General features: G+C 44.4%; 1 protein-coding gene across 10 annotated transcripts in view; it reads right to left on the reverse strand.

Annotated features, from left to right (window-relative positions):
• The window catches only part of Tsc1 (TSC complex subunit 1), a 70,663-nt gene that overhangs the window by 5,067 nt on the left and 41,585 nt on the right, over positions 1-24,011 (reverse strand). For 9 of the 10 annotated variants that reach the window (XM_045146091.1, XM_045146096.1, XM_004654040.2 and 6 more), the window contains 14 exons: positions 20,486-20,661; positions 18,900-19,015; positions 18,472-18,583; positions 18,032-18,150; positions 14,223-14,292; positions 13,739-13,843; positions 12,911-13,469; positions 9,537-9,580; positions 8,533-8,699; positions 6,930-7,112; positions 5,187-5,297; positions 4,436-4,558; positions 600-787; positions 353-517 (listed from right to left, as the gene is read on the reverse strand). In XM_045146091.1, the coding sequence (XP_045002026.1) occupies positions 353-517; positions 600-787; positions 4,436-4,558; positions 5,187-5,297; positions 6,930-7,112; positions 8,533-8,699; positions 9,537-9,580; positions 12,911-13,469; positions 13,739-13,843; positions 14,223-14,292; positions 18,032-18,150; positions 18,472-18,583; positions 18,900-19,015; positions 20,486-20,661 (2,238 nt within the window). The remainder of the gene's footprint in view (positions 1-352; positions 518-599; positions 788-4,435; positions 4,559-5,186; positions 5,298-6,929; positions 7,113-8,532; positions 8,700-9,536; positions 9,581-12,910; positions 13,470-13,738; positions 13,844-14,222; positions 14,293-18,031; positions 18,151-18,471; positions 18,584-18,899; positions 19,016-20,485; positions 20,662-24,011) is intronic. The other variant, XM_012947837.2, reaches the window with a different exon arrangement.

The raw sequence follows: 24,011 nt of genomic DNA on the forward strand, positions 1-24,011 counted from the left end.
GAAGATGTGAGATGGCTTATTACCCATGCTCCCTAAACCCTGCTTGCTTGCTGTTCTGTAATAGCACACCCAATAAAAAGTCACAGCAAGCTGGAAACCCAAGTCATAACTAAGGATGTTGGATGGCCATCTGCAAATGCTAATGGAAGATCAGGTGATCAGTCAACAAATAAAGAAGGAGGACCACTGGCATGTGAGGACAGATAAATCAGGGTGGCTCTCTGAGAAGAAGTGAGCTGAGCACCACAGCCTGTCAGATGTTGCTGCCTCTAAAGCCATGCAAAGAAGCCCTGGCGCGCTGCACGGAGGGCAGCGTAGCACTGCGGGGCCAGGGCGTGGCCTCTGCTCCTACCTGTCCTCCGCCACCGCCGCCGCTGCTTCTGCTTTCTCCCCTTCGACCTTTCGTAGGAGACCATCTTTCTCCAACCTGCCATACAAGTCTAGGATCTCCAACTCAAACACCTGGGTGATCTTCCTCTGAGCCTCATACCTGCTTTCTGAGGCCAGCAGCTGTCCACTGAAAGATACAGACCCATTCAGAGTACAGGAGGTTATTTCATTAAGAGCCACCACTACTCAAACCTTTCTGATGCAGTTACCTTGCCTGGCTCTTAACATCCTCCAAGTACTTCTTCTGTTCCAGGAGAAGGTGGTCTTTCTTGGCCAGAAGAGATTCCAGTTCCAAAATCCGTTTCTGTGAGGTATCCAGCCTCTGATTCTGCTGGAGTAGGTGGCTTCTGTTTTTTTCTAGTTCTTTCCGATATGCAGTTTTCATCATTTCCACTTCCTGAGAAAAGGTACCAGGGGTTAGTTCTTGTAGACAACCAGTGGGCAATGTCCTCTCTCTGCTCCCATACAAGCTCTTAGGATGATGACAGCAGAAATGAATGAGGACAATGCTCTGGAAAGAAGGCTGGCTGGGCCTTTACACACTAACCCTTCTTTAATATCTAAGAAGTCACCTGCACCAGGCAAAAACATTTTGAACAACAATCATCACAACATTTTTATAAAAGCCAAAAGCCAGAAATTCCCTTAAAATTAACATCAGAGAAGCATTCTGACAAAGTATGTTAGTCTGTGGAGAGGATATGCTATCAGTAAAAAGACACCAGCAGATAGCAAAAATGGTACATTTGACCATAAGAACAAATACAGGCACAATACACTACATGGAATGAGCCAGTTCTCAGTCATGACTTTTTGGTGGCTTTCTCTTTTCCTTTTTCCCCTCTTTTTTTTTTTTAAATTATTATTATTATTATATATTTATTTTTTTTTGTTTTTCGAGGTAAGGTCTCACTCTGGTCCAGGCTGACCTGGAATTAACTCTGTAGTCTCAGGGTGGCTTCAAACTCATGGCGATCCTCCTACCTCTGCCTCCCGAGTGCTGGGATTAAAGGTGTTTACCACCACGCCCGGCTTTAAAAAAATATTTTTTTTTCATTCAAAAAAAGGAAAAGAGAGAAAGAAAGAGATAGATGTATTAGAGCAATTCGGCTGCTGCAAATGAACTCCAGATATATGTGCCACCTTGTACATCTGGCTTATGTGGGCCCTGGGGAATTGAATCTAAGTCCCTTGCCTTTGCAGGTAAGTGCCTTAACCACCAAGCCATCTCTCCAGCCCATCTTCCCTTTTCTACTAGCAGCTGGGGTGGCAATGTGAACAAAGTAAGTCTGCTCAAGAGAAGCAGCAACTGCAGGCTGGTCCCTAGCTGAGTTTGTCAATAAAGCCGAGGCAAGGCGGTCTGCCTTGCAGTTATAGATAGAGAGAAAATATAAGCTGATTTGCAGGAAAAAAAAAAAGGTACAAAGGGCTGGGCGTGGTGGCGCACGCCTTTAATCCCAGCACTCGGGAGGCAGAAGCAAGAGGACCGCCATGAGTTCGAGGCTACCCTGAGACTACATACTGAATTCTAGGTCAGCCTGAACTAGAGTGAGACCTTACCTAGGGGAAAAAAAAATGGTGCAAAGGATACTTTTCTAATAGTATGTATTATTGTGGGTAACAACTACATGAAAAAATATAAAACCTGCCATGCATGTTTTTCAAAAAGGCCATAAACTGTAAGGAGCAAGGAACTTTCTAGAAGGCAACCCAGCCATGATAGTAGCCACCAAACTAATGTTTCCAAAGTGCAGAAGGCAACAGAATAATGGAATTGGCTGGTAGAAAACATATGTAATCCAGCTGGCTGCAAACTTCAAGAGTGAGCAACCATCTGACTTTGTCATAAGCAACAGCACAGCCAGCCCTCCATATCCATAGACCCAACCAACTGCCAGTGAGAATTCTTAGTGTCTGTACTAAACATGATGTTTTATGTCATTATTTCTGAAAGAAAATACTATAATTACTATTTAGAGAACATTCATTAGTTTGAATATTTATACAAAAATGACCTAGAGATGATTAAATATACATGGGAGGATAGACAAGGGTTCTGTGCAAACTCATTTTATATAAGAGCCTGGAAAAAATGCTACAAATACAGGGGGACACCTGTACCTAGTTATGAATAGTCACACAAGGTATTAAAACCAGGAAGGGCTGGACATGGTCGCACACATCTTTGGTCCCAGCACTCAGAAAGCTGAGGCAGGAGAATTGCTGTTAAGTTTGAGGATAACCTGGGACTACAGAGTAAGTTCCAGGTCAGCCAAGGCTCGAGTAAGACCTTGCCACAAAACAAAACAAAACAAAACAAAACAAAAAAAACAAAAACAAACTACAAGGGCTGGAGAGATGGCTTAGCAGTTGAGGCACTTGTCTGAAAAGCCTAATGATCTAGGTTCAATTCCCCAGTACCCACATAAGGCCAGATGCATAGGGTGCCACATGCATCTGGAGTTCATTTGCAGGGGCTAGAAGCCCTGGCGTGCACATTCTCCTTCTCTGCTTGCAAACAAACAAACAAACAAAAAATGTATTTTTTAAAGACCAAGCAAACAAACAGGAAGTTCCATGAGCTTTCAGTCATCCAGTCAGCCTGACCCCGCTGGCCTAAGAACAGCCCCAGCTCCTGGCTAGAGACGTATCCTGGCCTGTCCTAGGCCCTGGCAGGCTAGTAATTAATCAGCAAAGCCAGCAACAAGGAAAATGGGACATGTACAAAGTATTTTTGGGAAAAGTTTCTTCACTGAAGGACAGCTTTGAGATACTCTCCTCCATGATGTCTGGCTGGCTGGAACATGTGTACCAGGGGTTATCTTGCACCTGGCACATGAGCATGGCAAGCTGGAGACCAAGGCTCACAGCCCTCCATATCCATGGACAAGTCGAGCACAGAAGATCTTGGTTCCCTGCACTATTCCCAAATTACCAACTTAGTCAACTTGAAATTCACCTGCCTCAGGATTTCTTGTAAAATGCAACAATTAAATTCCTATTTAAGCCTCTTTGGTTTGTTTTGTCCTGTGCTTTATAATGGAAGGTATTCTTACTAATCTAAGGTAGTATCCTCGCCCATTCTCAACTGTGATCAGGTCCCAAAGAGGGCACATAGCTGCTCTAGTCTGAGTCCAAGGGTGCTAGCAGAAGCCCACAAAGAACCCCACTTCTCTCTGGAGGCCTCAAAAACGTGTTTCAGTGAGCTCTTTTGGGGTGGCGGGGTGTTCTTATTTCTGTGGCTTTCTTCTCCCAAAGCCATTCTGCTTCTAAAATAAGTGACAGTTGGATTCTAGAGAAAGTTCCATATTCAACATCTTGCAGGGGGAGTGTGATTCCAAGGCTGAGAGGAGCCGAGAAATAAGCAAGTATGCTATGCAAATTATGTATCCCTAATTCTAAGATAACTCCATTTGGCCAAAAAAGGTACTCTACAAAGTGTAAGCCCAGAAATCCTAAAGGCTTGTGTGTGATGGAGAGAGCTAGTGACAGGCAGCATTTGAGTATTTACTATTAAAATTCTATTCCCAACTCCTTCATCACTCACATTACCTGAGGCTATCTGTAAAGTGCCATGAAACAGCTGTTTGACACCATTGGCAAAGCACTCATGAATGTGTGAGCATTCTGGGGCTGGCCTTGCTGCCAGGACTAAACGACCATCAGCAGAAGCCACACTCAACATGAAAAAGGAAGCAAAACTGGCATGTGCACTAGTGGATACCTGGACACACCCTCAGTCTTGGAAGACATGTTAGAGTTGGCTCCCATCCTCCTTCCCCCCTCTGAAGGGGCTTAAAGAAAAGAGGGAAACCCTTCACTCTTACTGTGCAATAGTCACCATCAGGTGCTTTCACTGACACCCAACTCCACCCCAAAGCCATTCAACAAGAGGGCATGCACGCACTACCATGGAGGCTGGACCTGGAGGAAGAGTGGGTGAACATGGTTGCTCCATCTCTGGAAAAGCAATTCCTGAAGCTGCTCTGTACACTGCCTGGGTACACAGAGATTTTCCAACTCCTGGTGCCCTGGGGCTGCATACCTTGGTGGTGTCTGAATGCTTGTTCTGCAGCTGTTCCAAATACAGCTCATTGACCTCCCCAAGCACCAGCAGCTGCCTGTTCAAGAACTCCATCTGCTGCTGGACAGACTCACTATTTGAGAGCTAAGCAAGACACACAAACAAGCAAAGTGAACATTCGGCATAGGAAACTAGCAAATACAATGAACAGGGATTCAGGTACCAGGCTTGGAGTTCAATTAAGGGCAGAAAAACTACACCCATTGTTTCCAACCCCTAACACATGGTTGATAGGGAAGAAGGCACCCAAGGACAACAGAAATTGACAGTAATGTACTGCAGAATTAGGCTGTGCACAGGGAAATGACACAAGTGCACTTCAATGGGACTAACTGCCCAAGAGGACAAATGGACAATCATGGATGAGGTCTCAAGAACTTTACCTGTTCTCAAGCAAGTGACACATAAAGTTCACTTGAATCCCAGAGAGGGAGAATCACAGCTCCAACCCTTCATCTTTCTACACTTACATAAGCAGCATATGGAAGCAGGGCTCCACAGGACATGCATGGCCCAGGCCTAGCTGCTACTGGTGCACTGAAGTATCAGGCAATTCCTGCAGCCCCCTCCCGCTCACTGCCAGTAGCATGGTATCTCCAGATAGTGCCTAACATTCCCTTGAAGCTGGAGGATAGGTGGAATCCCTTCCTGCCAGGGCCTCAGCATAGACACGTGACTATCTCTTTGGTCTGCAGATGGTTTCTTGTCTTACCTTTTGAGAGACCTGACTGAGCAGCAGCTCGGTGTGACACACCTTGTTGTTGGCCTTCTTCAGCTCCAGCCGCAGCTCCGTAATCATGCTCCTGCAGTCCTCCAGCTTTGTCTACCCAAAGATGCATGGCTGTGAAGTCCTGACAGCACCCACAGGCCTTCCTGGCTATGCCCACACAGAACTGGGAACGCCCTGTATCTCAACTGTTCTCCTATTCTTACACCATCAACATTTAACTTTTTAAAGTTATGGCTCATTTCTGAGTCCCTTCCTATTTAACAGTAAGAGAAGAAAACCAAGTCAAATCAAACAAACAACAAAAAACAGACCTTAGGTCTACAGTTCCCAAACTGTGTGCCAAAGAGACCTGCCTGTGGTTAGGCAGCACTGCACATGGATGCTCCTGAGTTTTACACATTTGAGGGAGGCACAGTGACATCTGCAGGACATCATGTGAACTCCCACTTAGTTGGAGGCGGTCCACAGCTCAGTAGTGGAGGGTGCTATCCACCTGTGGACGAAGCTACACCTTGGCAAAGCTGGACTTTTGCTGACTGCTGTGATAAAAAAGTAACATGACAACATGTGCAGATATGTTTTATGCTGATTCTGGGGAGGGGGGCCAGGTAGCTTTGTTAGGCAGTTAAGAGTGCCATAAAAGTAAAAAGGCCTCTTGCCTAAAGGAGACCTAGGTCTGTTCTTTCACAAACAACCTGGGCCTCTCCTCAGAGGCAAATCTCTCTAGGATTAAATCTGATCCTAACATAGTGGTTAGTCAACCTTAGACCCTAAAACTTGTCGTCATGACTGGCATCTTTCTGAGACAGCCTCTAGCCCAAACCAACCAGCTGTCCACCTGACTCATCTGCGCCAGAAGATAGGACCCACCATCATAAGGTTAAAAATATATTTGTGAGGGGAGGGTAATCTCTCTGGGCTGCCTGTCCCCTCCTGAACCTCCAGCTTCTGGTGAGTTTCTCTTCCCTCGGGCCAGCTGGGCCAAACAGAGATGAGAACCCCACTAGCCCTTACTTTCCACATGGGCTCTCAAGCCATGTGAGTGTCTTTCCTTGGTTCTGTACTTACCTAAATGAATGTAACAATTGAATAATTATCTTCTCAATTTTATTTTGCTCAACCCTTTAATTAAAATTAGACATGAACCTAGGGTTTGGAGTTTAAGGACTTTCCTGAACCTCTAATACCCATTACAATTCCAAGGGTAAACACTGGGTGGTATCATCAGGATCACGTGGCCTTAAAATGTTGGTTATTAAAAACTGAAGTTTAAAAGGTCACTGCATCATCAGAACATCAACACTCATTGAGTTGTTCAGATGTACTGAGAGGAACTGGCCAAGTGTTTATTTTGGCCCAGAGTGCTGGGACACTAACAGAGCTATCAAGAAGTTGGAAGTCACCGGGTGTGGTGGCGCACGCCTTTAATTCCAGCACTAGGGAGGCAGAGGTAGGAGGATCGCTGAGAGTTCGAGGCCACCTTGAGACTGAATTCCAGGTCAGCCTGAGCCAGAGTGAAACCCTACCTTGAAGAACCAAAAAAAAAGAAGTTGGAAGTCTGTCCCCAGTAAGATGACAAGAAATTTAACTGCCATTTCAGAGCAAAATATTCATCTCAGTTAAGCTAAACAAGGCAAAATTTAAGCAACACTTCTGGTCATGCCCCTCCCACCCCCGCAGGTTGTTTTCCTGCTTTCATTTGCTGTCTGGTACTGTAGCTGATACCTGCAATTCCTGGCTCTGGTTGTAGAATTCTTCTCGGTCATGTTGCAGCTGTTTGATCTGGCTATGCAGTTGGGTCACCATGGTGTCACGCTGCTCCTGAAGCTGACTATATCTGGCTTGTTCTTTCTGCAGACTCACCTTCCACATCTGGATATCCTTCTCTTGTAACTTCAACTGATCTTTCTAGCAAAGACCCAAAATGCTGTCATTTAGCTGCCATCCAATGTGGACAGCAACACACTCAAGCTTAGCAGACATTGCAAACATTTCACAAGTCATGCACTAGCCTGGAACTGTAACAACACCGAGTCAAATGCTTACCTACATGCCTCAGGTCAAGGTTTCCCAAATGGACTTTAAGTTACTTAAAGAACTTTTCTTGGGGATCAATTAGATTCTGATGCTTTCAAAAGTTCTAATCATTAATCCTGTAGTAGACCTTAAATACAGGGTACTCCTTATGGTCATTGAGATGCTAAACTTGGACTGGAGAGATGGTTTAGTGGTTAAGGCAATTGCCTACGAAGCCTAAGGACCCAGGTTTGATTCCCCAGTACCCACAAAAGCCAGATGCACAAGGTTAAGTCTGCAGTTCATTTGCAGTGTTTAGAGGCCCTGGCAAGCCCACTCTGTCTCTTTCTCTCTCAAAATTAAAAAAAAAAAAACTTTTTAAAAAATGTTGAACTTTTCCCATGCATACAGTATGCTGGACACAGCAAGATTTTGCTAGCATGATTTAGCCATCATATTTTTTATTTATTTAAAATGAGAGAGATAATGAGTGGGAACAGCAGGACCTCCAGGTGCTGCAAACGAACTCCAGATGTGTGTGCCACCTTGTGAATCTAATTTATGTGGATCCTGGGGAATTCACCCTAGGTCCTTTGGCTTTGTAGACAAGCACCTTAACCACTAAGCCATCTCTCCAGCCCTTAACCATCATAATTTAAAAAGCAGATCTGTCATTGTTTTTATTTTTGAATGTGTAAGAAGGCTTCAAAAGGCCTAGTTCCTTTTTAAAAGATATATTTTACTTATTTATGTGTGAGAAGTGAGGCAGATAGAGAATGAGTGTGCCAAAGCTTCTACTCACTGCAAATGAACTCCAAATGCATGCACCCCTTTGTGTATCTGGCTTTATGTGGGTACTGGGAAATCAAACCCAGGTGGTTAGGCTTTGCAGGCAAGTTCCTTAGCCATTGAGCCATCTCTCCAGCCCCCTACTTCCTTTTTGAAGATAAAGACTAGAGGAGCCAATAGTCAAGCACCGGTCTGATTGGCTTTCTACCATGACAGCATACACCTCAATTCTAAACCATGACACAGGTGGTTTCACATTAAGAAAAATGAACTCCGTTGGCCCTCTGATCATCATAGCCAATTATAAGCAGACATAAAAACCACTTGCCCTCAGTTCCTGAGGACTGAGGGAATTCTGAGATCCAGCTGCCATCCATACACCAGAACTTGACAGACTAAATGGCCTGCTCCGCCATCCCAGTGAGTGGGGATGGGACTGACAGCTTTAACCTCAACTTGGGAGCTGCTCTCCCAAGCTACCATGCTGACTGAAGAGAAGAACAGGAAGCCCTCGCCTGCTCACCATAGCAGCATTGTGTTCTTCCAGGGCTGCGGCTCTGATCACCTTGCGCAGGAGCCGTCTGTTGCGGAGAGCGTGCTGCTGCCTCTTAAAACGCTCATAGAGTAACTGGTTGTGCAGTAGAAGCAACTGGTCCCGGAGGGTGCGGATCTCATCTGAGGGAGGAGAGCCTGATTTTAAAGCAGAGGGAAGGTGGCAGAAAGGTATCATCAAGCTCCTTCCATGTGACTTAGCTTAAGAAGCATACTTTCAAAAACAAATGGAAGGCTAGGGACATGGTTCAGTCCACACAGCATGAGGACCAGAGTTCAGATCCCCGGAACCCACATAAATGTCAGGTGTGTGGTGGCCCACCTTGAAATCCCAACACTAGAAAGGCAGAGACAGGATTCCCAGGGCAAACTGGCTAGCTATATTAGACAAATTAGCATACTTTGGATTTAAGTGAGAGACCCTGCCTCCATAAATAAAGTGTAAACTAACAGAGATATATGATGTCCAACTCTAACTCCCACATGAACGGGACACAGGTGTGCCCCCCCCCCCCACATATATGGATGCACACCACATATACAACACATACCAAAAAGTTGTTTTTAAATTGACCTGTCAGTGACCATCTGGTAGCCAGCACCAGTCACTGTTAGGAGGTGGAACAAGTGGAGGGTTCTTGGATCCAACAAAGCTGTATTACAGACTCCCTCTTCCCTGCCACTGCTCTCTCACTGATGAGCTCGCTCTTCCTCAGAACACTCCACAGTGCACTCCTGTCACTTAGGACTTTTCTAGGGAAGCCTGGCAAGAACTCTGCACCTTTCCATTTCTATTCCCAAGTTCAGACTGCTGCTTTTCAAAAATAGGAATTGCTGACTTGCAACTTGGGATTCTCTTGCCAAGCAGATAAGCTGGCAGTAGTGTGAGCCAAGAGAATATGCTTAAGGGCACCTCCTTCAAAGACAGAAAAGGAGTAAGTGGAGCTGGATGTGGTACAAATGTAACAACTTTACCTCCAAAGTGGGTCCAGTCAACAGACTTGCTGGGTAAGGACAACCTAAGAAGAAATTTTTAAAATAATGAAGTTACCAATCTCATCCAGAAAACATGAATCTGGACTTAAGTGCAGCAAGATTAGACAATGTCCTTGTGGTCAGATTCTGCAGCAGCCCAAGAAAATTCCAAGTTTCATGTCCACATGGAGCTGAAAGTGGAGTGTCTTAGAGAGCAGAACAGGCAGGCACCCCCCTGCACATGACCAAGTGTCCACAGGAGAAGCCCTACCACTGAGCTCTTGCTCAGTGAGTAGCCTATGCCAATAACCTTGAGTGGAAGAAAACAGGGAGCTGCTCCCAGTCCTCTCCATACACAAAAGGGGTAGCACTCTCTGAAGAAGCTATTCTCTCCCTTGTTTATGATGAAACAGGCCATTTATCAGAGCCTTTTATACCAAATTTCATTTAGAAAGATGAATTGTTAAATACTACAATTCCTATCAATTCTACCTTAGAATGCACATAAAAGAGAAAAACTCAATTAGCCAAGGAAGGCTAAGGCAAAAAGATCATGAGCTCCAGGGTAGCCTGAGCTACACAGTGAGACTCTCTCAAAAACCCATGAGGATGGGAGAAGACAATTAAAAACTAACATTTTGGGGGCTGGAGGGATGGCTTAACGGTTAAGGTGTTTGCTTGCAAAGCCAAAGGACCCATGTTCAATTCCCTAGGACCCACATTAGCCAGAAGCACAAGGGGGCACATGTGTCTGGAGTTCATCTGCAGTGGTTGGAGGCCCCGGTGCACCCATTCTCTGTCTCTCTTTCTCTACCAAATAAAAATAAAATAAAATAATTTAACAAAAAACTAACATTTTGGGCTTGAGAGATGGCTTACTGGTTAATGTAAAGGACCCAGGTTTGATTCCCCAGAATCCACGTAAAGCCAGATGCACAAGGAGGCACATGCGTCTGTAGTACACATGCAGTGGCTAGGGGCCCTGGTGTGCCCATTCTCTCTATCTGCCTCTCTCTCTCTCTCTCTCAAATAAATAAAACATTAAAACAATTTTTAAAAGGGGCTAGAGAAATGACTTAGCAGTTAAGGCACTTGCCTGCAGAGCCAAAGGACCCAAGTTCAGTTCCCCAGGACCTATGTAAGCCAGATATACAAGGGGGCACATACATCTGGAGTTCGTTTGTAGTGGCTAGAGACCCTGGTGTGCCCATTCTCTCACCTCAAAAAATATTTTAAAAAAACACTGGGCTGGAGAGATGGCCTGTGAAGCCCAAAGACCCTGGTTCAAGGCTCAATTCCCCAGGACCCATGTTAGCCAGATGCACAAGGGGGTGCATGCGTCTTGAGTTTATTTGCAGTGTCTGGAAGCCCTGGCATGCCCATTCTTTCTATCTGCCTCTTTCCCTCTCTCTCTCTCTGTCACTCTCAAATAAGTAAATAAAAATGAACAACAACAACAACAACAAAAAACCCCACTAACATGGGCTGGAGGGATGGCTTAGCGGTTAAGGCATTTGCCTACAAAGCCAAAGGACCCAGGTTTGATTCCCCAGGACCCACATTAGCCAGCTGCACAAGGGGTGCAAACATCTGCAGTTCATTTGCAATGGCTGGGGGCCCTGGCATGCCCATTCATTCTCTCTCTCTCCCTTTCTCTGTCAAATAAATAAATAAAAATAAAATATTAAAGCACTAACATTTTTCATGTTGGGTATGGTGGTACACACTTTTAATACAGGCACTTGGGGAACACAGGTAGGAGGATCGCTGTGAGTCTGAGGACAGCCTGGAATTACAGGGTGAGATCTAGGTCAGCCTGGGTTAAAGTGAGACCCTGCCTCAAAAAAACTGGAAACAAGGCCGGGCGTGGTGGCGTACGCCTTTAATCCCAGCACTCGGGAAGCAGAGGTAGGAGGATCGCCGAGAGTTCGAGGCCACCCTGAGACTACATAGTGAATTCCAGGTCAGCCTGAGCCAGAGTGAGACCCTACCTCGAAAAACCAAAAAAAAAAAAAAAACTGGAAACAGGTGGGCCTTTAATCCCAGAACTAGGGAGAACTACATAGTGAATTCCAGGTCAGCCTGAGCTACAGTGAGACTCTACCTTGAAAAAAACATTAAAAAAAAATCTTGGAAACAAACAAAAAAGCCAAAACAGCCAAAAAAAAAATAAACAAACAAACAAAGCTAACATTTCTTAAGAAGTGTGGCAGAGGATTCAAACTCTGGCCAGGTAAATGCCATTAACTTTTTTTTTCTGCACTTTAAAAAAAATTATATCTATTTATTAGAGAGAGAGAAAAGGCCATGCCAGGGCCTCCAGATGCATGTACCACCTTGTGCATCTGCCTTACGTAGGAACTGGGGAATTGAACCTGGATCCTTTGATTTTGCAGGTAATTGCCTTAACCGTTAAGCCATCTCTCCAGCCCTTTTTGTATTTTTGTTGTTGCTGTTTTTGTTTTTCGAGGTAGGGTTTCGCTCTAGCCCAGGCTGACCTGGAATTTGCTATGTAGTCTCAGGGTGGCCTGGAAATCACAGCATCCTCCTACTTCTGCAACCTAAGTGCTCAGGTTAAAGACATGCGCCACCATGCCCAGCTAAATCCCTTAACTATTTCCTGGAATCCTCTAAGTAGGGTAATAAAAAGCCAAAGTAGACAGGCTTGATTCCCCAGGACCCATGTAAGCCAGGTGCACAGGATGGCACATGCATCTGGAGTTTGTTTGCAATGGCTGAAGGTCCAGTTCTCTTCTCCTGTCTCTCTCTCAAATAAATAAAATAAGTAAAAAAATTTAAAGAGGGCTGAAAACAGTGTCTCTATATGCATGTGCGTGAAAGACACACAGAAAGAGAACTGGCATGCCAGGGCCTCTAGCCACTGCAATCAAACTCCAGGTGCATGCGCCACCTTGTACACATGCATGACCTTGTGCACTTGTGTTACACTTTGTGTACACGGGTCCTAGGGAGTCAAACCTGGGTCCTTAGGCTTCTCACAGGCAAGTGCCTCAACTACGAAGCCATCTCTCCAGCCCAAGAGAAGGAAATCTTAAACGAGTCTTGATTCTTTGAGATACTATAAATGCCAGTTGTGGTGGTACATGATAAATGTGGAAACATTTGAGTGGCTTCACAGAACAGCAGCATAAATGAGCTGTACTTAAGACTCAAGTTAACATGGAAGCCACATAAGAGATCATCCAAGCACAGCCTATGCTCTGTACATGGGAAAGCAACACAGACAAAACAGAAGAGAACCAGCTCTCTCTGGTCCATGAAGGAGTTGTGATTCCTGCTCCCACCTCAAAACTTCCCATGCTTTCTAAAACCTGGGCCAGGTAAACACAAAGGCAAGGGCATGTGGGTCTTACTTGCTAAGTTCCTTGCTGTGTGCATCTGCTCCCTGCTGTATCAGCCTGTCCAGTACTTCCATGGGGGAGGTAGAGGGCACATAGTCTTCCTCAGGGCTTCCTTTCACTTTCTTTAACAGTTCCTGCGTCTTCTTGCTGACAAAGTGACGGGCAGTCTTTGGCAAGGCCACCTCAAAGAGATGATCGTATGGGGGAGGCTGCCCACTTCCAAAGCCCACTCCCCTCTGAAGTGGAATTTTGCAAGGGCTGGGTGTGAGGATACTGGTCTCCAGAGAAGTCTGGCGGTCCCTGTCACCAGCAGAGCTGGCATCAGCACCGCCAGAGGGTGGGTCTATGGGAGTAAAGGCTTGCTTTGGTGTGTCAGGACCACGCTTGTCCAGAGAGGAGTGCAAAGGCTCAGGGTTCACACTGGAGCCCTGAGTCCCAGAGGTTGCTGAATGTGTCTTCCGCTGAGAACCTGGGAGACTGTCCCGGTAGAAAGGAGAGTCAAAGCCCCCTCGAGGAACCACAGGATCTGCCTCTGAGGTGGTGATCTCTGAAAGCTCTTTAGAGATTGCAGCTGGAATGTGGGGAAACAAGGGAAGAAGCCTTGGTAAATATTTAGCCAGGCAAGTCTGCTCAGGGCTGTGTTGCCAAGTAGCAGTGCCACCCATAAAGGAGTAAACAGTGGCACTCCTTTGCCTAAAAACAAACATCCACCTTTTACCTCAAGGAAAAAACAAAACAAAACAAAAAAAACAACAATCCTATGAATGCGGACTGTGGACCCTGTTCTGTGACAGAACCAGGATCATTTTCATCATCTCACAGCAACCCCACATATATTACCTTCTTCCTTATCTTTTTCAATACTGTCTTCCTCAGAGGCCAGATCACCTAAAAACCCTGGGAGATCACTGAGAGTAACGGAACCTTTGTTTCCAGGTAGCTCTTCTGAAGAGAAACAGAGACAACTCAAGTCAAAGAAGTCCATGACTCCCTCAAAGTGCACAGCTGCCCTCCTGTAACACAGCATGTCTATAACAACTCTTCCTGATGAGCAGAAAGCTGGGAAGTACTCTATCCTGGAGCTGCTACAAAGTCATCTAATTGAAGGTACTAAAACCAACCCCACAGGAGGTAAAATTCTCAGGGCTTACTCCCTGAGAACAGATAAAACTACATGGCTTGACCAGATGTAAACAGTGATACTTTGGAGCAATGGCAGAAAAGCTTTTTTGACATTATGTTGACTTTGGAATTTACCACATGGTTCAGATCTCTAGGAGTCGTGTTCTGTGGTACCCCATTCAGAGACAAGCAGAAAGCTTACCTAATCCTCTGTCATTTGGAAGATGGTGTTGTCTGTGCAGGCATGGCCTTGCCAAATCTGTTCTCTCTTCCTGAAAGAGAAACACCATTTACATCACATAGTCAGGAAGGCTGGACATTTTGTAGTATGCAGTAAAGGAGTTTAAGATGATTCCAGAATCCCTTTATAGTCTTTTAAAAAGTAAAAATTCCAAGAGCTTCTATTTACGTTGGTAAATCCTCCAATTTACTGTATTAGACATTAAAATAGAAATTAAAGAAAATTAACTTTAAAAGTAACAAAATCAAGCCCAAGTGTGGTGTTGCATGCCTTTAGTCCCAGCACTCAGGAGGCTGAGGTAGGATAGTCATGAGTTTGAGGCCAGCCTGGACTAGAGAAGAGACCCTGCCTCAAAAATAAAATCTATGACATGTTTATGTAACATTCTTATGGGAACACAACAATAAATGTACTGAGTACTGTCACATTTTTGCAATCTCTTTAATATCTGTTTTAATAAAAAAAAACAGTTGAACTCTCTTTTCTGCTTCTACATTCAATCTGTTGCTGTGTATTACTTTGGCTGAAGTATATGCAGAAAATCTGGGGCATCACAGACATGTAGCAGCAAAAAGTAAACATATACTAAGAGACTTTTCATGTACTGTGGATATGCATCCTTGATACTACACTGGAAGCTGACAAGTGGCAGTTTCTTAATAGTCACAGTATTCATTTTTCATACTGTGTTAAAACTGGTTATTCAACTTCTACCTATGTGTGTATGCTATGTATGTACGTGTGTGACTGCTGGTGAGTATGGGCACGCGCACCCCACAGCACACATGTAGAGATCAGAGGACTTCTGAGCATCAGTCCTAGCTTTCCACATTGACAGAGGGTCTTTTGTCTACCACTTCGTTAACCAGGATAGCTGCCCCATAATGTTCGGGGATGATTCTCCTGTCTCCACCTTCCTTCTAGGCAGACACCTGCTACAGTACAGGCTTTTTATGCGGGTTCTGGAGATTTGGACTCAGGTACTCACACTTGTGCAACAAGCGCCTGATCCACTAAACCATCTCCCAGTCCTAGCTTATTTTTGAATGCACTTTTCAGTGGTGCATGATTTGGTAGCATCAAACATTGGAAACTTAGAAAACGCTGGTTCAACAGTTTGTTTGGTTTTTGTTTTTAGTTTTTCGAGGTAGGGTCTCACACTGGTACAGGCTGGCCTGGAATTAACTCTGCCATCTCAGGGTGGCCTTGAACTCATGGCAATCCTCCTACCACTGCCTCCTGACTGCTGGGATTAAAGGCATGCGCCACCACGCCCGGCTAAGGTTCAACAGTTTAGTTCCAAATTTTCCAGCAATTCATTACACAAAAATAAATAAATAAATTAGGGCTAGAGAGCTAGATTAGTGTTTATTAAGGTACCTGCCTGTGAACCCTAAGGACCCAGGTTTGATTCCCCAGTACCCACATCAGACAGATGCACAAGGTGGACTATATGTCTGGAGTTCATTTGCAGTGGCTAGAGGTTCTGGTGAGCTCATTCTCTCTCCCTCCCCGTCTCTCAAATAATAAATAAAAAATCTTTTTAAATCAAAAATTATTAAAGTTTTCTCAAGATTTTTGCTTGTTTGCTTCGTCTTTCAAGGTAAGGTCTCACCCTAGTCTGTAGTTCCAGGCTGGCCTCAAATTCAGTGATCCTCCTACCTCTGCCTCCAAAGTGCTGGGATTCAAGGTGTGTACCACCATGCACAGCATTTCCAGGATTTTCAATCTGGTCATAAAGGTCTCAGGGACACACTTATGCTCATAGTGGCAGATTCATTTGTTTTTTAATGCCTAACTTTCATTTCAATGTTGAATTTGATGACTGACTATACATACTACCAGTTATCTTGACATGACAGACTGGGTTTGATGCTCAAGAAATTGTCTGCCATAAAGGTGGGCAGCAAATATAAGCAAAGTACAATGAAAGATAGTATGAAAAAGTCATATTGAGCCAGGCATGGTGGTACACACCTTGAATCCCAGCACTCAGGAGGTTGAGATAGGAAAGTTGAGGGGTTTGATTCAGGTGTCCCCCATAAGCTTAGGTGTTCTGAATGCTAGGTCCCCAGCTGATAGAAATTTAGGAATTAACACCTCCTGGAGGCAGAGTATTATTGGGGTTGGGCTTATGGGTATGATAGCCAGTTTCCCCTTGCCAGTGTTTGGCACTCTCTGGCTGCTGTTTGCACCTGATGTTGGTCAGGAGGTGATATCCACCCTCCCATTGTTTTTCCCTGCCATCATGGAGCTTCCCCTCAAGTCTATAAGCCAAAATAAACCTTTTTTTTCCCCACAAGCTGCTCTTGGTCAAGTGTTTTCTGGCAGCAATGCAAACCTGACTATAACAAAAGTCGATATGAGTTTGAAGTCAGCCTGAGACTACATTGTGAATTCCAGGTCAGCTTGGGCTAGAGCAAGGACCTACCTTGAAAAAACAAAACACAAGTCATATTGAAACTCCTTATTTCATATGATACCTAGAAAAGTTAAATGAAAAGACAAAGAACGGGTCTGGGGATAGAACTCAACTCAGTACAAGGCCATGGGTTCTATCCCCAACACTATATAAATTGGATGTGATGGCACAAGTAGGTAATCCTAGCACATGGGAGATGGAGACAGGAGTATTATGAGTTCAAGGCCAGCCTCCATTAAAGTGAGTTTGAGGCTACCTGAGACCCTATCTCAAAAAAATAAAAATTAAAAATATAGGAAAAGAAAATTCCTGCCAAATATCCAAGTCTGAATCATTTGTCAGTTACCTGTGCTTTCAAATAAAGCTGGTGTGCCATAAGCAGCAGCTAGTTCAGCTCCAACCCAAGTAACTACACAGAAGTCTATACTAGCCTTTTGAATAACGGGCAGTAAACGTGCCTTGTGCATGTCTTGTGTCTTTCTGTTTCTTGAGATGGGGTCTCATTATATAGCCTAGGCTGGTCTCAAATGCACAATCTTCCTGCCCTCAGTCTCCCAAATGGTGGAATTAGACATGTGCCACCATGGTTGACTATATTTCCTATTTTGCAACAAAGACTTAAACATATATATCCTCAAGGGCCCAGATTTAATAAAAATTAATTATGTCTACTGCTTAGTTTAAAATGTTTCTCCCCTTCCCCATTCTTTTGTTTGTTTGTTCATTTTATTTATTTACTTGTTTGAGAGTAACAGAGAGAAAGAGGCAGATAGAGAGCGAGAGTGACAGACAGAGACAGAGAGAGAGAGAGAGAAATGGGCACGCCAGGGCTTTCAGCCACTGCAAACGAACTCCAGATGCGTGTGCCCCCTTGTGCATCTGGCTAACATGGGTCCTGGAGAATGGAGCCTCGAACCGGGGTCCTTAGGCTTCACAGGCAAGTGCTTAGCTGCCAAGCCATCTCTCTATCTTGTTATGAAATTTAAAGAACATGCTGAGGCAAAATACAATGACTGCTGGGATAGCCTGGTCCCTGCCTCAACTCATGCCACTATTTTACCTACCCCTGTCCTGTAAAATCAGTAGGAATGACAGGGCCAAAGGAAGAACATCCAGTAACTAGTGATGACAGGAAAGCTGGCTTCACCTAATAAACCAGGAAGGCTCCTGGAAACCTAGGGTTAGTAGATCACATCTTGGAAACTGCTGATTAGCCTATTTTCAACTATTCTGAGTCCATCCCATCCCATTTGGGGTCTAAGTTACATTTGGCACAATTAAGCTTTACAGAGTGAGATTTCACTGAGTCACTGCTTGGCAGAGGGACAGCAAGTGAGCTGGCACATACCTTCCTGGGGGGTGTGGCTATGGCCTGGGAGACTGAATTGTGCACACAGTCGTCTGGATGACAGAGTGGGACTGGAGGAGGAGAGGTGGCTGGGGTTCCCAGAGGAGTTCCTTTTCCACCTGCTCAGAGACAAGGATAAAACATAAATGATCACTGAGCCCAACTAACAGAAATACTGCCAATTTTTTCTCAGCATAACTATTACTACAAATAAACTTGCTTATTGTAAAATTCTTAGGGATCTACATCTATCTCCCTCCACCTCCCCACAACATACACTTTTCATGCAGAACAACTTGGAAACTTAACATTAAGTTTCAAAACAATGGTTATTACTGCCAAATGGCTGCCCCCTAAACTCACTATGAGACCTAAGAGTACCTCCTATCACAGAAGGCTAACCCAAACCAGTCAATCCAATTTGACTAGGATCTACATACCAGCTGTACCAAAGACTTTACTGTATGGGTGCAACAAATCAGGAGGGACATTTCCAGGAGACGTTGGAGGAGTGGTCATACCACAAATCATAGATGGGCTCCAAAGAGTAGCCTACAAAGTAATAAAGTACATCAGTAACAGCCAGTGAGTGCTGCATCCTGAACAAGACTTCCACCCAATGTTCAGCTTAAATTTGGCCTTTGCCACTGCAAAGAGGCAGCTTGTTAAAGCTTTAAATCTTGTATTTTCAATGCCTGGACTCTGAGAGGCCCAAGGGGTAATAGAGGCTCTATTTGCTCATATCAAGGGTCATTAAAGGGGCCTCCTGAAACACTGAAATTTTCCCAATGATATACTAAATCCTGACCCAAATGGTGAGCTTCACCAGGAGGCAGAGAAGAGACAGGTACATAGTGGGACTCCATACTTGTAGCGGCTCAGTCAACAGCCGTGTTGACGGGGAACTCAGATTCTGAGGTAGCTGCCCGGGTGTACTGAACAACATCAACCGAGATGCGGAGTAAGGGGCAGAAGTAGTGCTCCCTGAAACAAAAGAGAACACAGGGTGAGTGTGGAGGTTTCAGATTATTCTGATAAAATGTGGCAATCCTCTAGACCTTGGAGGGCTTCTAGACATCCCTGGGGACAAAGGAACAATATTTAAAGATTGTTTTTTGAGCTGGGGAGGTGTGGCTCAGCAGCTAAAGGCATATGCTTGCTAAGTCTGCCAGCCCAGGTTCTATTCTCCAGTACCCATATAAGCAAGATAATCAAAGATTGATTGTTGTTTGGGTCTTCAGACAGGGTCTCACTCTAGGCCAGGTTAACCTGGAACTCACTCTGTAATCTCAGACTGGCTTTCAGTTCACATTTATCCTCCTACTTCAGCCTCTCAAATGAAGGGATTGTAGGAGCAAACCACCATACCCAGATTAAAGATTCTTTTTTTAAAAAAAATATTCATTTACTTATTTGAGAGAGAGAGATGTTATACACCACTTTGTGCATCTGGCATGGGTGCTGCTGGGGAATCAAACCTGAAACTTTACAAGCAAGTGCCTTTAAAGCTGAGACATACAATGCTCTTTGGGAGTTAAAGTTCAAGTTAGTCTGACATCTGCTAAGCCCGGGATCATGTGAAAAGGTGCACAATGCATGACAGCTTGAGTGGTACAGCCTACAGCTAAAGCCGAGAGACTGGGATGAATCCAGCCTTGAACGAATCTAATTTCACTGAAATGGTCAGTGCTACAGCCCAGTGGGCCACATGGGAAGTGCCTATAAAACTGAGATCCCTTCATGATGTAGAGCTCAGCTATCAAGTACCTGAACCCTTAGTTTGTTATTGCTGAAGATACATTTGTGGTCTCACTACACAGTGGGTAATCCAATCCATGACTGTACTATTAGATCAAGTACCAGAAACTTGGAGGATAAACTAATTTGAAGAAAATGGAGGCAAACTCCAATTTAAAATACATGGGGATGGGCTGGAGAGATGGTTCAGCAGTCAGGTGTGCTTCCTGCACAAGCATGAGGCCTGAGGAGTCAAATGTGGATCCACAGAACCCATACAAGCAGCTGTCCATGGCCACGGGCCACACGTGCCTGTAGACCCAGTCCTGCAGGACAGCGGAGACCTGGAAACTGTCAAAAGCTCATTGGGGGGAAAACCAGCAAGCACCAAGAACAGTAAGATGACTCTGGCTCAAACAAGAACAGGCAGAAGAGCAATAGAGTGGGACATCAATATTCCACTCCAGCTGTAGCTGACAAATGAATGGAGTACCGCAACGACACATGCCCACACATACATGTGCACACATCACACACACATACACACACATATTACACATGCACACACACGAAAAATGAAACAAAACAGTTGGAGCAAAGTTCCTAGTAAGTACAGTAAGCTTTCCTCTAGGAAAAGAACTTTAAAAGTTAACAAAGATAAGCAATGTTTCCAGAGACAAAGTTACAAAACAGATAAGTACCAAAGTTACTTTTTACCATAGCTATTCTGTGTGTCAACATAAGGGCTGGTGGTGATATCAGCTGGACGATGAGGGAAGCGGGCGGAGAGCTGGTGAGACACAGAATAGCCATCTTCATATGAGGCTTCTGTAGGGTCCAGAGAGATTTTGGCACACTCTATTACAACATCGTGGGTTTCTAATCTCTTCCACCTGGAAAAGGCAATGGAAGTCAAGAGAAGCAAACAACAACAATGCATTCACTCACATCAATTCATGTACAAGAGACCAACTCAATGCCAGCCAGTACAGAAGGAACATGAAGACCTGGCCATCCATCTTAGAAACCTATACCTCTCCTGGTTAAGACAGCTGTATCAAGTTAACAGAAACTAATCTGAAAGAACAACTTCACCAACAAAGACCAGGCCATATAACAAATGCAGGCAGCTGTCAGGGGATTCTCCTCTGGAACAAAGGTAACAAAAGATCAGGTACAAATGACAATGTCAGGAGGCTGGGGCTGACTTAAAATCTCCAACCAGTGCCTCAGAATTCTTATTTATTTATTTGGGTGGGGGAGGGGAAGCATGGCAGATAGAGAGAATGGGCACACCAGGGACTCCAGCCACTGCAAACAAACTCCAGAAGCATGCACCATCTTGTGCATCTGGCTTTACATGGGAACTAGGGAAAAAGGAATGGGACAGGAGAGAGAGGAGAGGGAAAGGAAGAAAAGAAGGGAAAAAGGAGGAGGGGTGTTTATTTTCTTCCTTTTTTCTTTGACAACTTCTGTATTTGTTAAGTATTCACAAGGCCCTAATAATCAGTAGAAAATGCCACACATGAACACCTGCCCAACTTTTGTTTATGACACCAGCCTTGCTGTCAACATTGTCACACAGACTGCAGCAGTACTATGGGTGTTTTATGGGCTCATCAAACAAAACACATGACCCATGATCCACACAAGTTAATGGGATGCTGGCTCATTCCTACATGTTTGAAATGTGCTAAATACACAAAAGGGTGTGCAGAGCCGGGGAGAAAACAAGTAGTGTCCTTGAGTGGCAAGCTCTCATAGTACTTGCTCCTCAGATTTTGGCTGTGTATAGGGAGATCCTCCTTCCTTGCCCTCAGCATGTCAAGAAAAGGATTAAGTGAGGAGAGATCCATATGTACATATAAGAAGACTGATTGTAGAGAAGGAAATGAGAATCATAATAAAGAAGAGAAACATATGTTTTATTTTTGCGGTGCTAGAGACTGAACTGGACCTAATACATGGTAAGAAAGCACCCAGTTAAATGTATTTATTTCGACTTTTTGAGGCAGGGTTTCACTCCAGCCCAGGCTGACCAAGCACTCACTCTGTAGTGCCAGACTGGCCTCAAACTCACAGCAACCCTCCTACCTCAGCCTCCTGGGTGTTGAGATTAAAGGAATATGCCACCACGCCTGGCTAAATGCTTTAATTAAAGTAATATATGAACCATATCTTCTTGATTCTTTTCTTCTTCTTTTTCCCTGAGGCAAGGTTTCACTCTGTCTGGAATTCACTATGTAGTCTCAGGGGTGGCCTTGAACTCATGGTGATCCTCCTACATCTTGCCTCTCAAGTGCTGGGATTAAAGGTGTGCACCACCACTTCTGGCTCTTTATTCATTTTTGTAAGTATTTATATTCTTTTATTTGCAAGCAGAGGGAGGGAGAGGAGAGGAGAGAAGACAGACAATAGAAAATGGGCATGCCACAACCTCTTGTCACTGCAAATGAACTCCAGACACATGTACAACTTTCTACATATGGCTTTACATGAGCACTGGGGAATCAAACTAGGGCCATTGGACTTTGCAGGTAAATGCCATAATTGCTGAGCAACCTCTCCAGCCCTTCCATGATTCTTAAATGAATTTTTTAAAACCTCATTTAATCCAGTCTGGTCTCAAACTCACTATGTAGCTTGGGCTGGCCTTGAACTCCTGATCCTCCTGTTTCCACTTCCCAAGTGCTGGAATTACAGGTGTATGCCACCACACATGGCTATTTTACTTACATGTATGTATTTTTTAATGTGTGTATGGGCTGCATGTAATGTGTATGTGTATGGGAACATTGTGGGGGGGGGGCACAGGTGGGTGTCAGATGTCTTCCTCAACCACTCTTCACTTTATGTACTGCAGCAATGTCTCTCTTGCTTGAGCCCAGAGTGCTCAAGCTAGTTTAGTTCGCCAGCTTGTCCTGGGGATCCCATCTCCACCTCCTGAGTACAGGTCAGCCCTCCATGCCCATCTAGCCATTTACTTCCATATACTACATCTCTGAAACTGGGAACTACAGTCTTAATAACTGCATATCATTTGGTATTTTTCCTTCCAAAAGTACATAAAACATTTACATGCTTGTTTGTTTTTTTATTTCCCTGAAACGTTTTTTTTTTCCTCTAATGTTTTGAAATCTCATAATGTTGAGACTTAGTGGCATTCTTTTGTACTGACTGAGCCATGCACTAGGGTAAATCCTTAAACCTAGAAGCTCATGGCCTTCAACTCCAGGAGATGTTTCTGTACTACCCTTTCATTTACCACTTCTTCTACCAAACTTTACTCTTTTTCAACTTTGTTTTATTTTGTTTTGTTTTGTTTTTCGAGGTAGGGTCTCACTCTGGTCCAGGTTGACCTGGAATTACTCTGTCATCTAGGGTGGCCTTGAACTCATGGCAATCCTTCTACCTTTGCCTCCCAAGTGCTGGGATTAAAGGCATGCACCACCACACCCAGCTGTTCTTTTTACAACTTTTAAAAAATATTTTTACTTGTTTATTTATGAGACAGAAAGGAATGGTGCACCAGGGCCAGATGCATGCGCCACCTGGTGCATCTGGCTTACATGGGCCCTGGGAAATTGCACCTGAGTCCTTTGGCTTTGCAGGCAAGCACCTTAACCACTACACCACCCCTCCAGCCCTCTTTTTAAAACTTAAAGTAAGCTGTTAGATTTCTTTCAATAACCATTCTAAATCTCTTCTTGTATTACCTCTCTACCCTTTGGTTCAGCTTCCAGAGACAGTGTCAATCTTTTTATTTATTAATTATTTCAAGCACAGAAAGGGCAGGAGGGAGGGAAAGACAGGGATGTTGGGCCTCTTTCCACTGTGAACAAACTCCAGACACAAGTACTACTTTGTGCATGTGGTTTTACATGGGTACAGGGGAACTGAACCTGAGTCATCAGGCTTTGCAACAAAAGCCTTTAACTGCTAAGCCATCTCTCTGGCCCCACTAGTCTCGATTTTATCCTCTTTCTTTTTTAAAAAATATATTTTATTTATATTTATTTACCTATGGGCTGGGGGGTGTAGAGAATGGGCTCTAGCCATTGCAAACTCCAGATGCATGGGTCACCTTGTGCATCTGGCTTACATGGGTACTGGGAAGTTGAACCTAGGTCCTTAGGCTTTGCAGGCAAGTTCCTTAACTGCTAAGCCATCTCTCCAGCCCTTACCCTCTAATTCTTTAGTTGAAATCTTTATGTGGGGTATCATTTTTTAAGGATTAGTATTG

The sequence above is a fragment of the Jaculus jaculus genome, chromosome 1 (assembly GCF_020740685.1).
Source record: "Jaculus jaculus isolate mJacJac1 chromosome 1, mJacJac1.mat.Y.cur, whole genome shotgun sequence".
NCBI lineage: Eukaryota > Metazoa > Chordata > Mammalia > Rodentia > Dipodidae > Jaculus > Jaculus jaculus.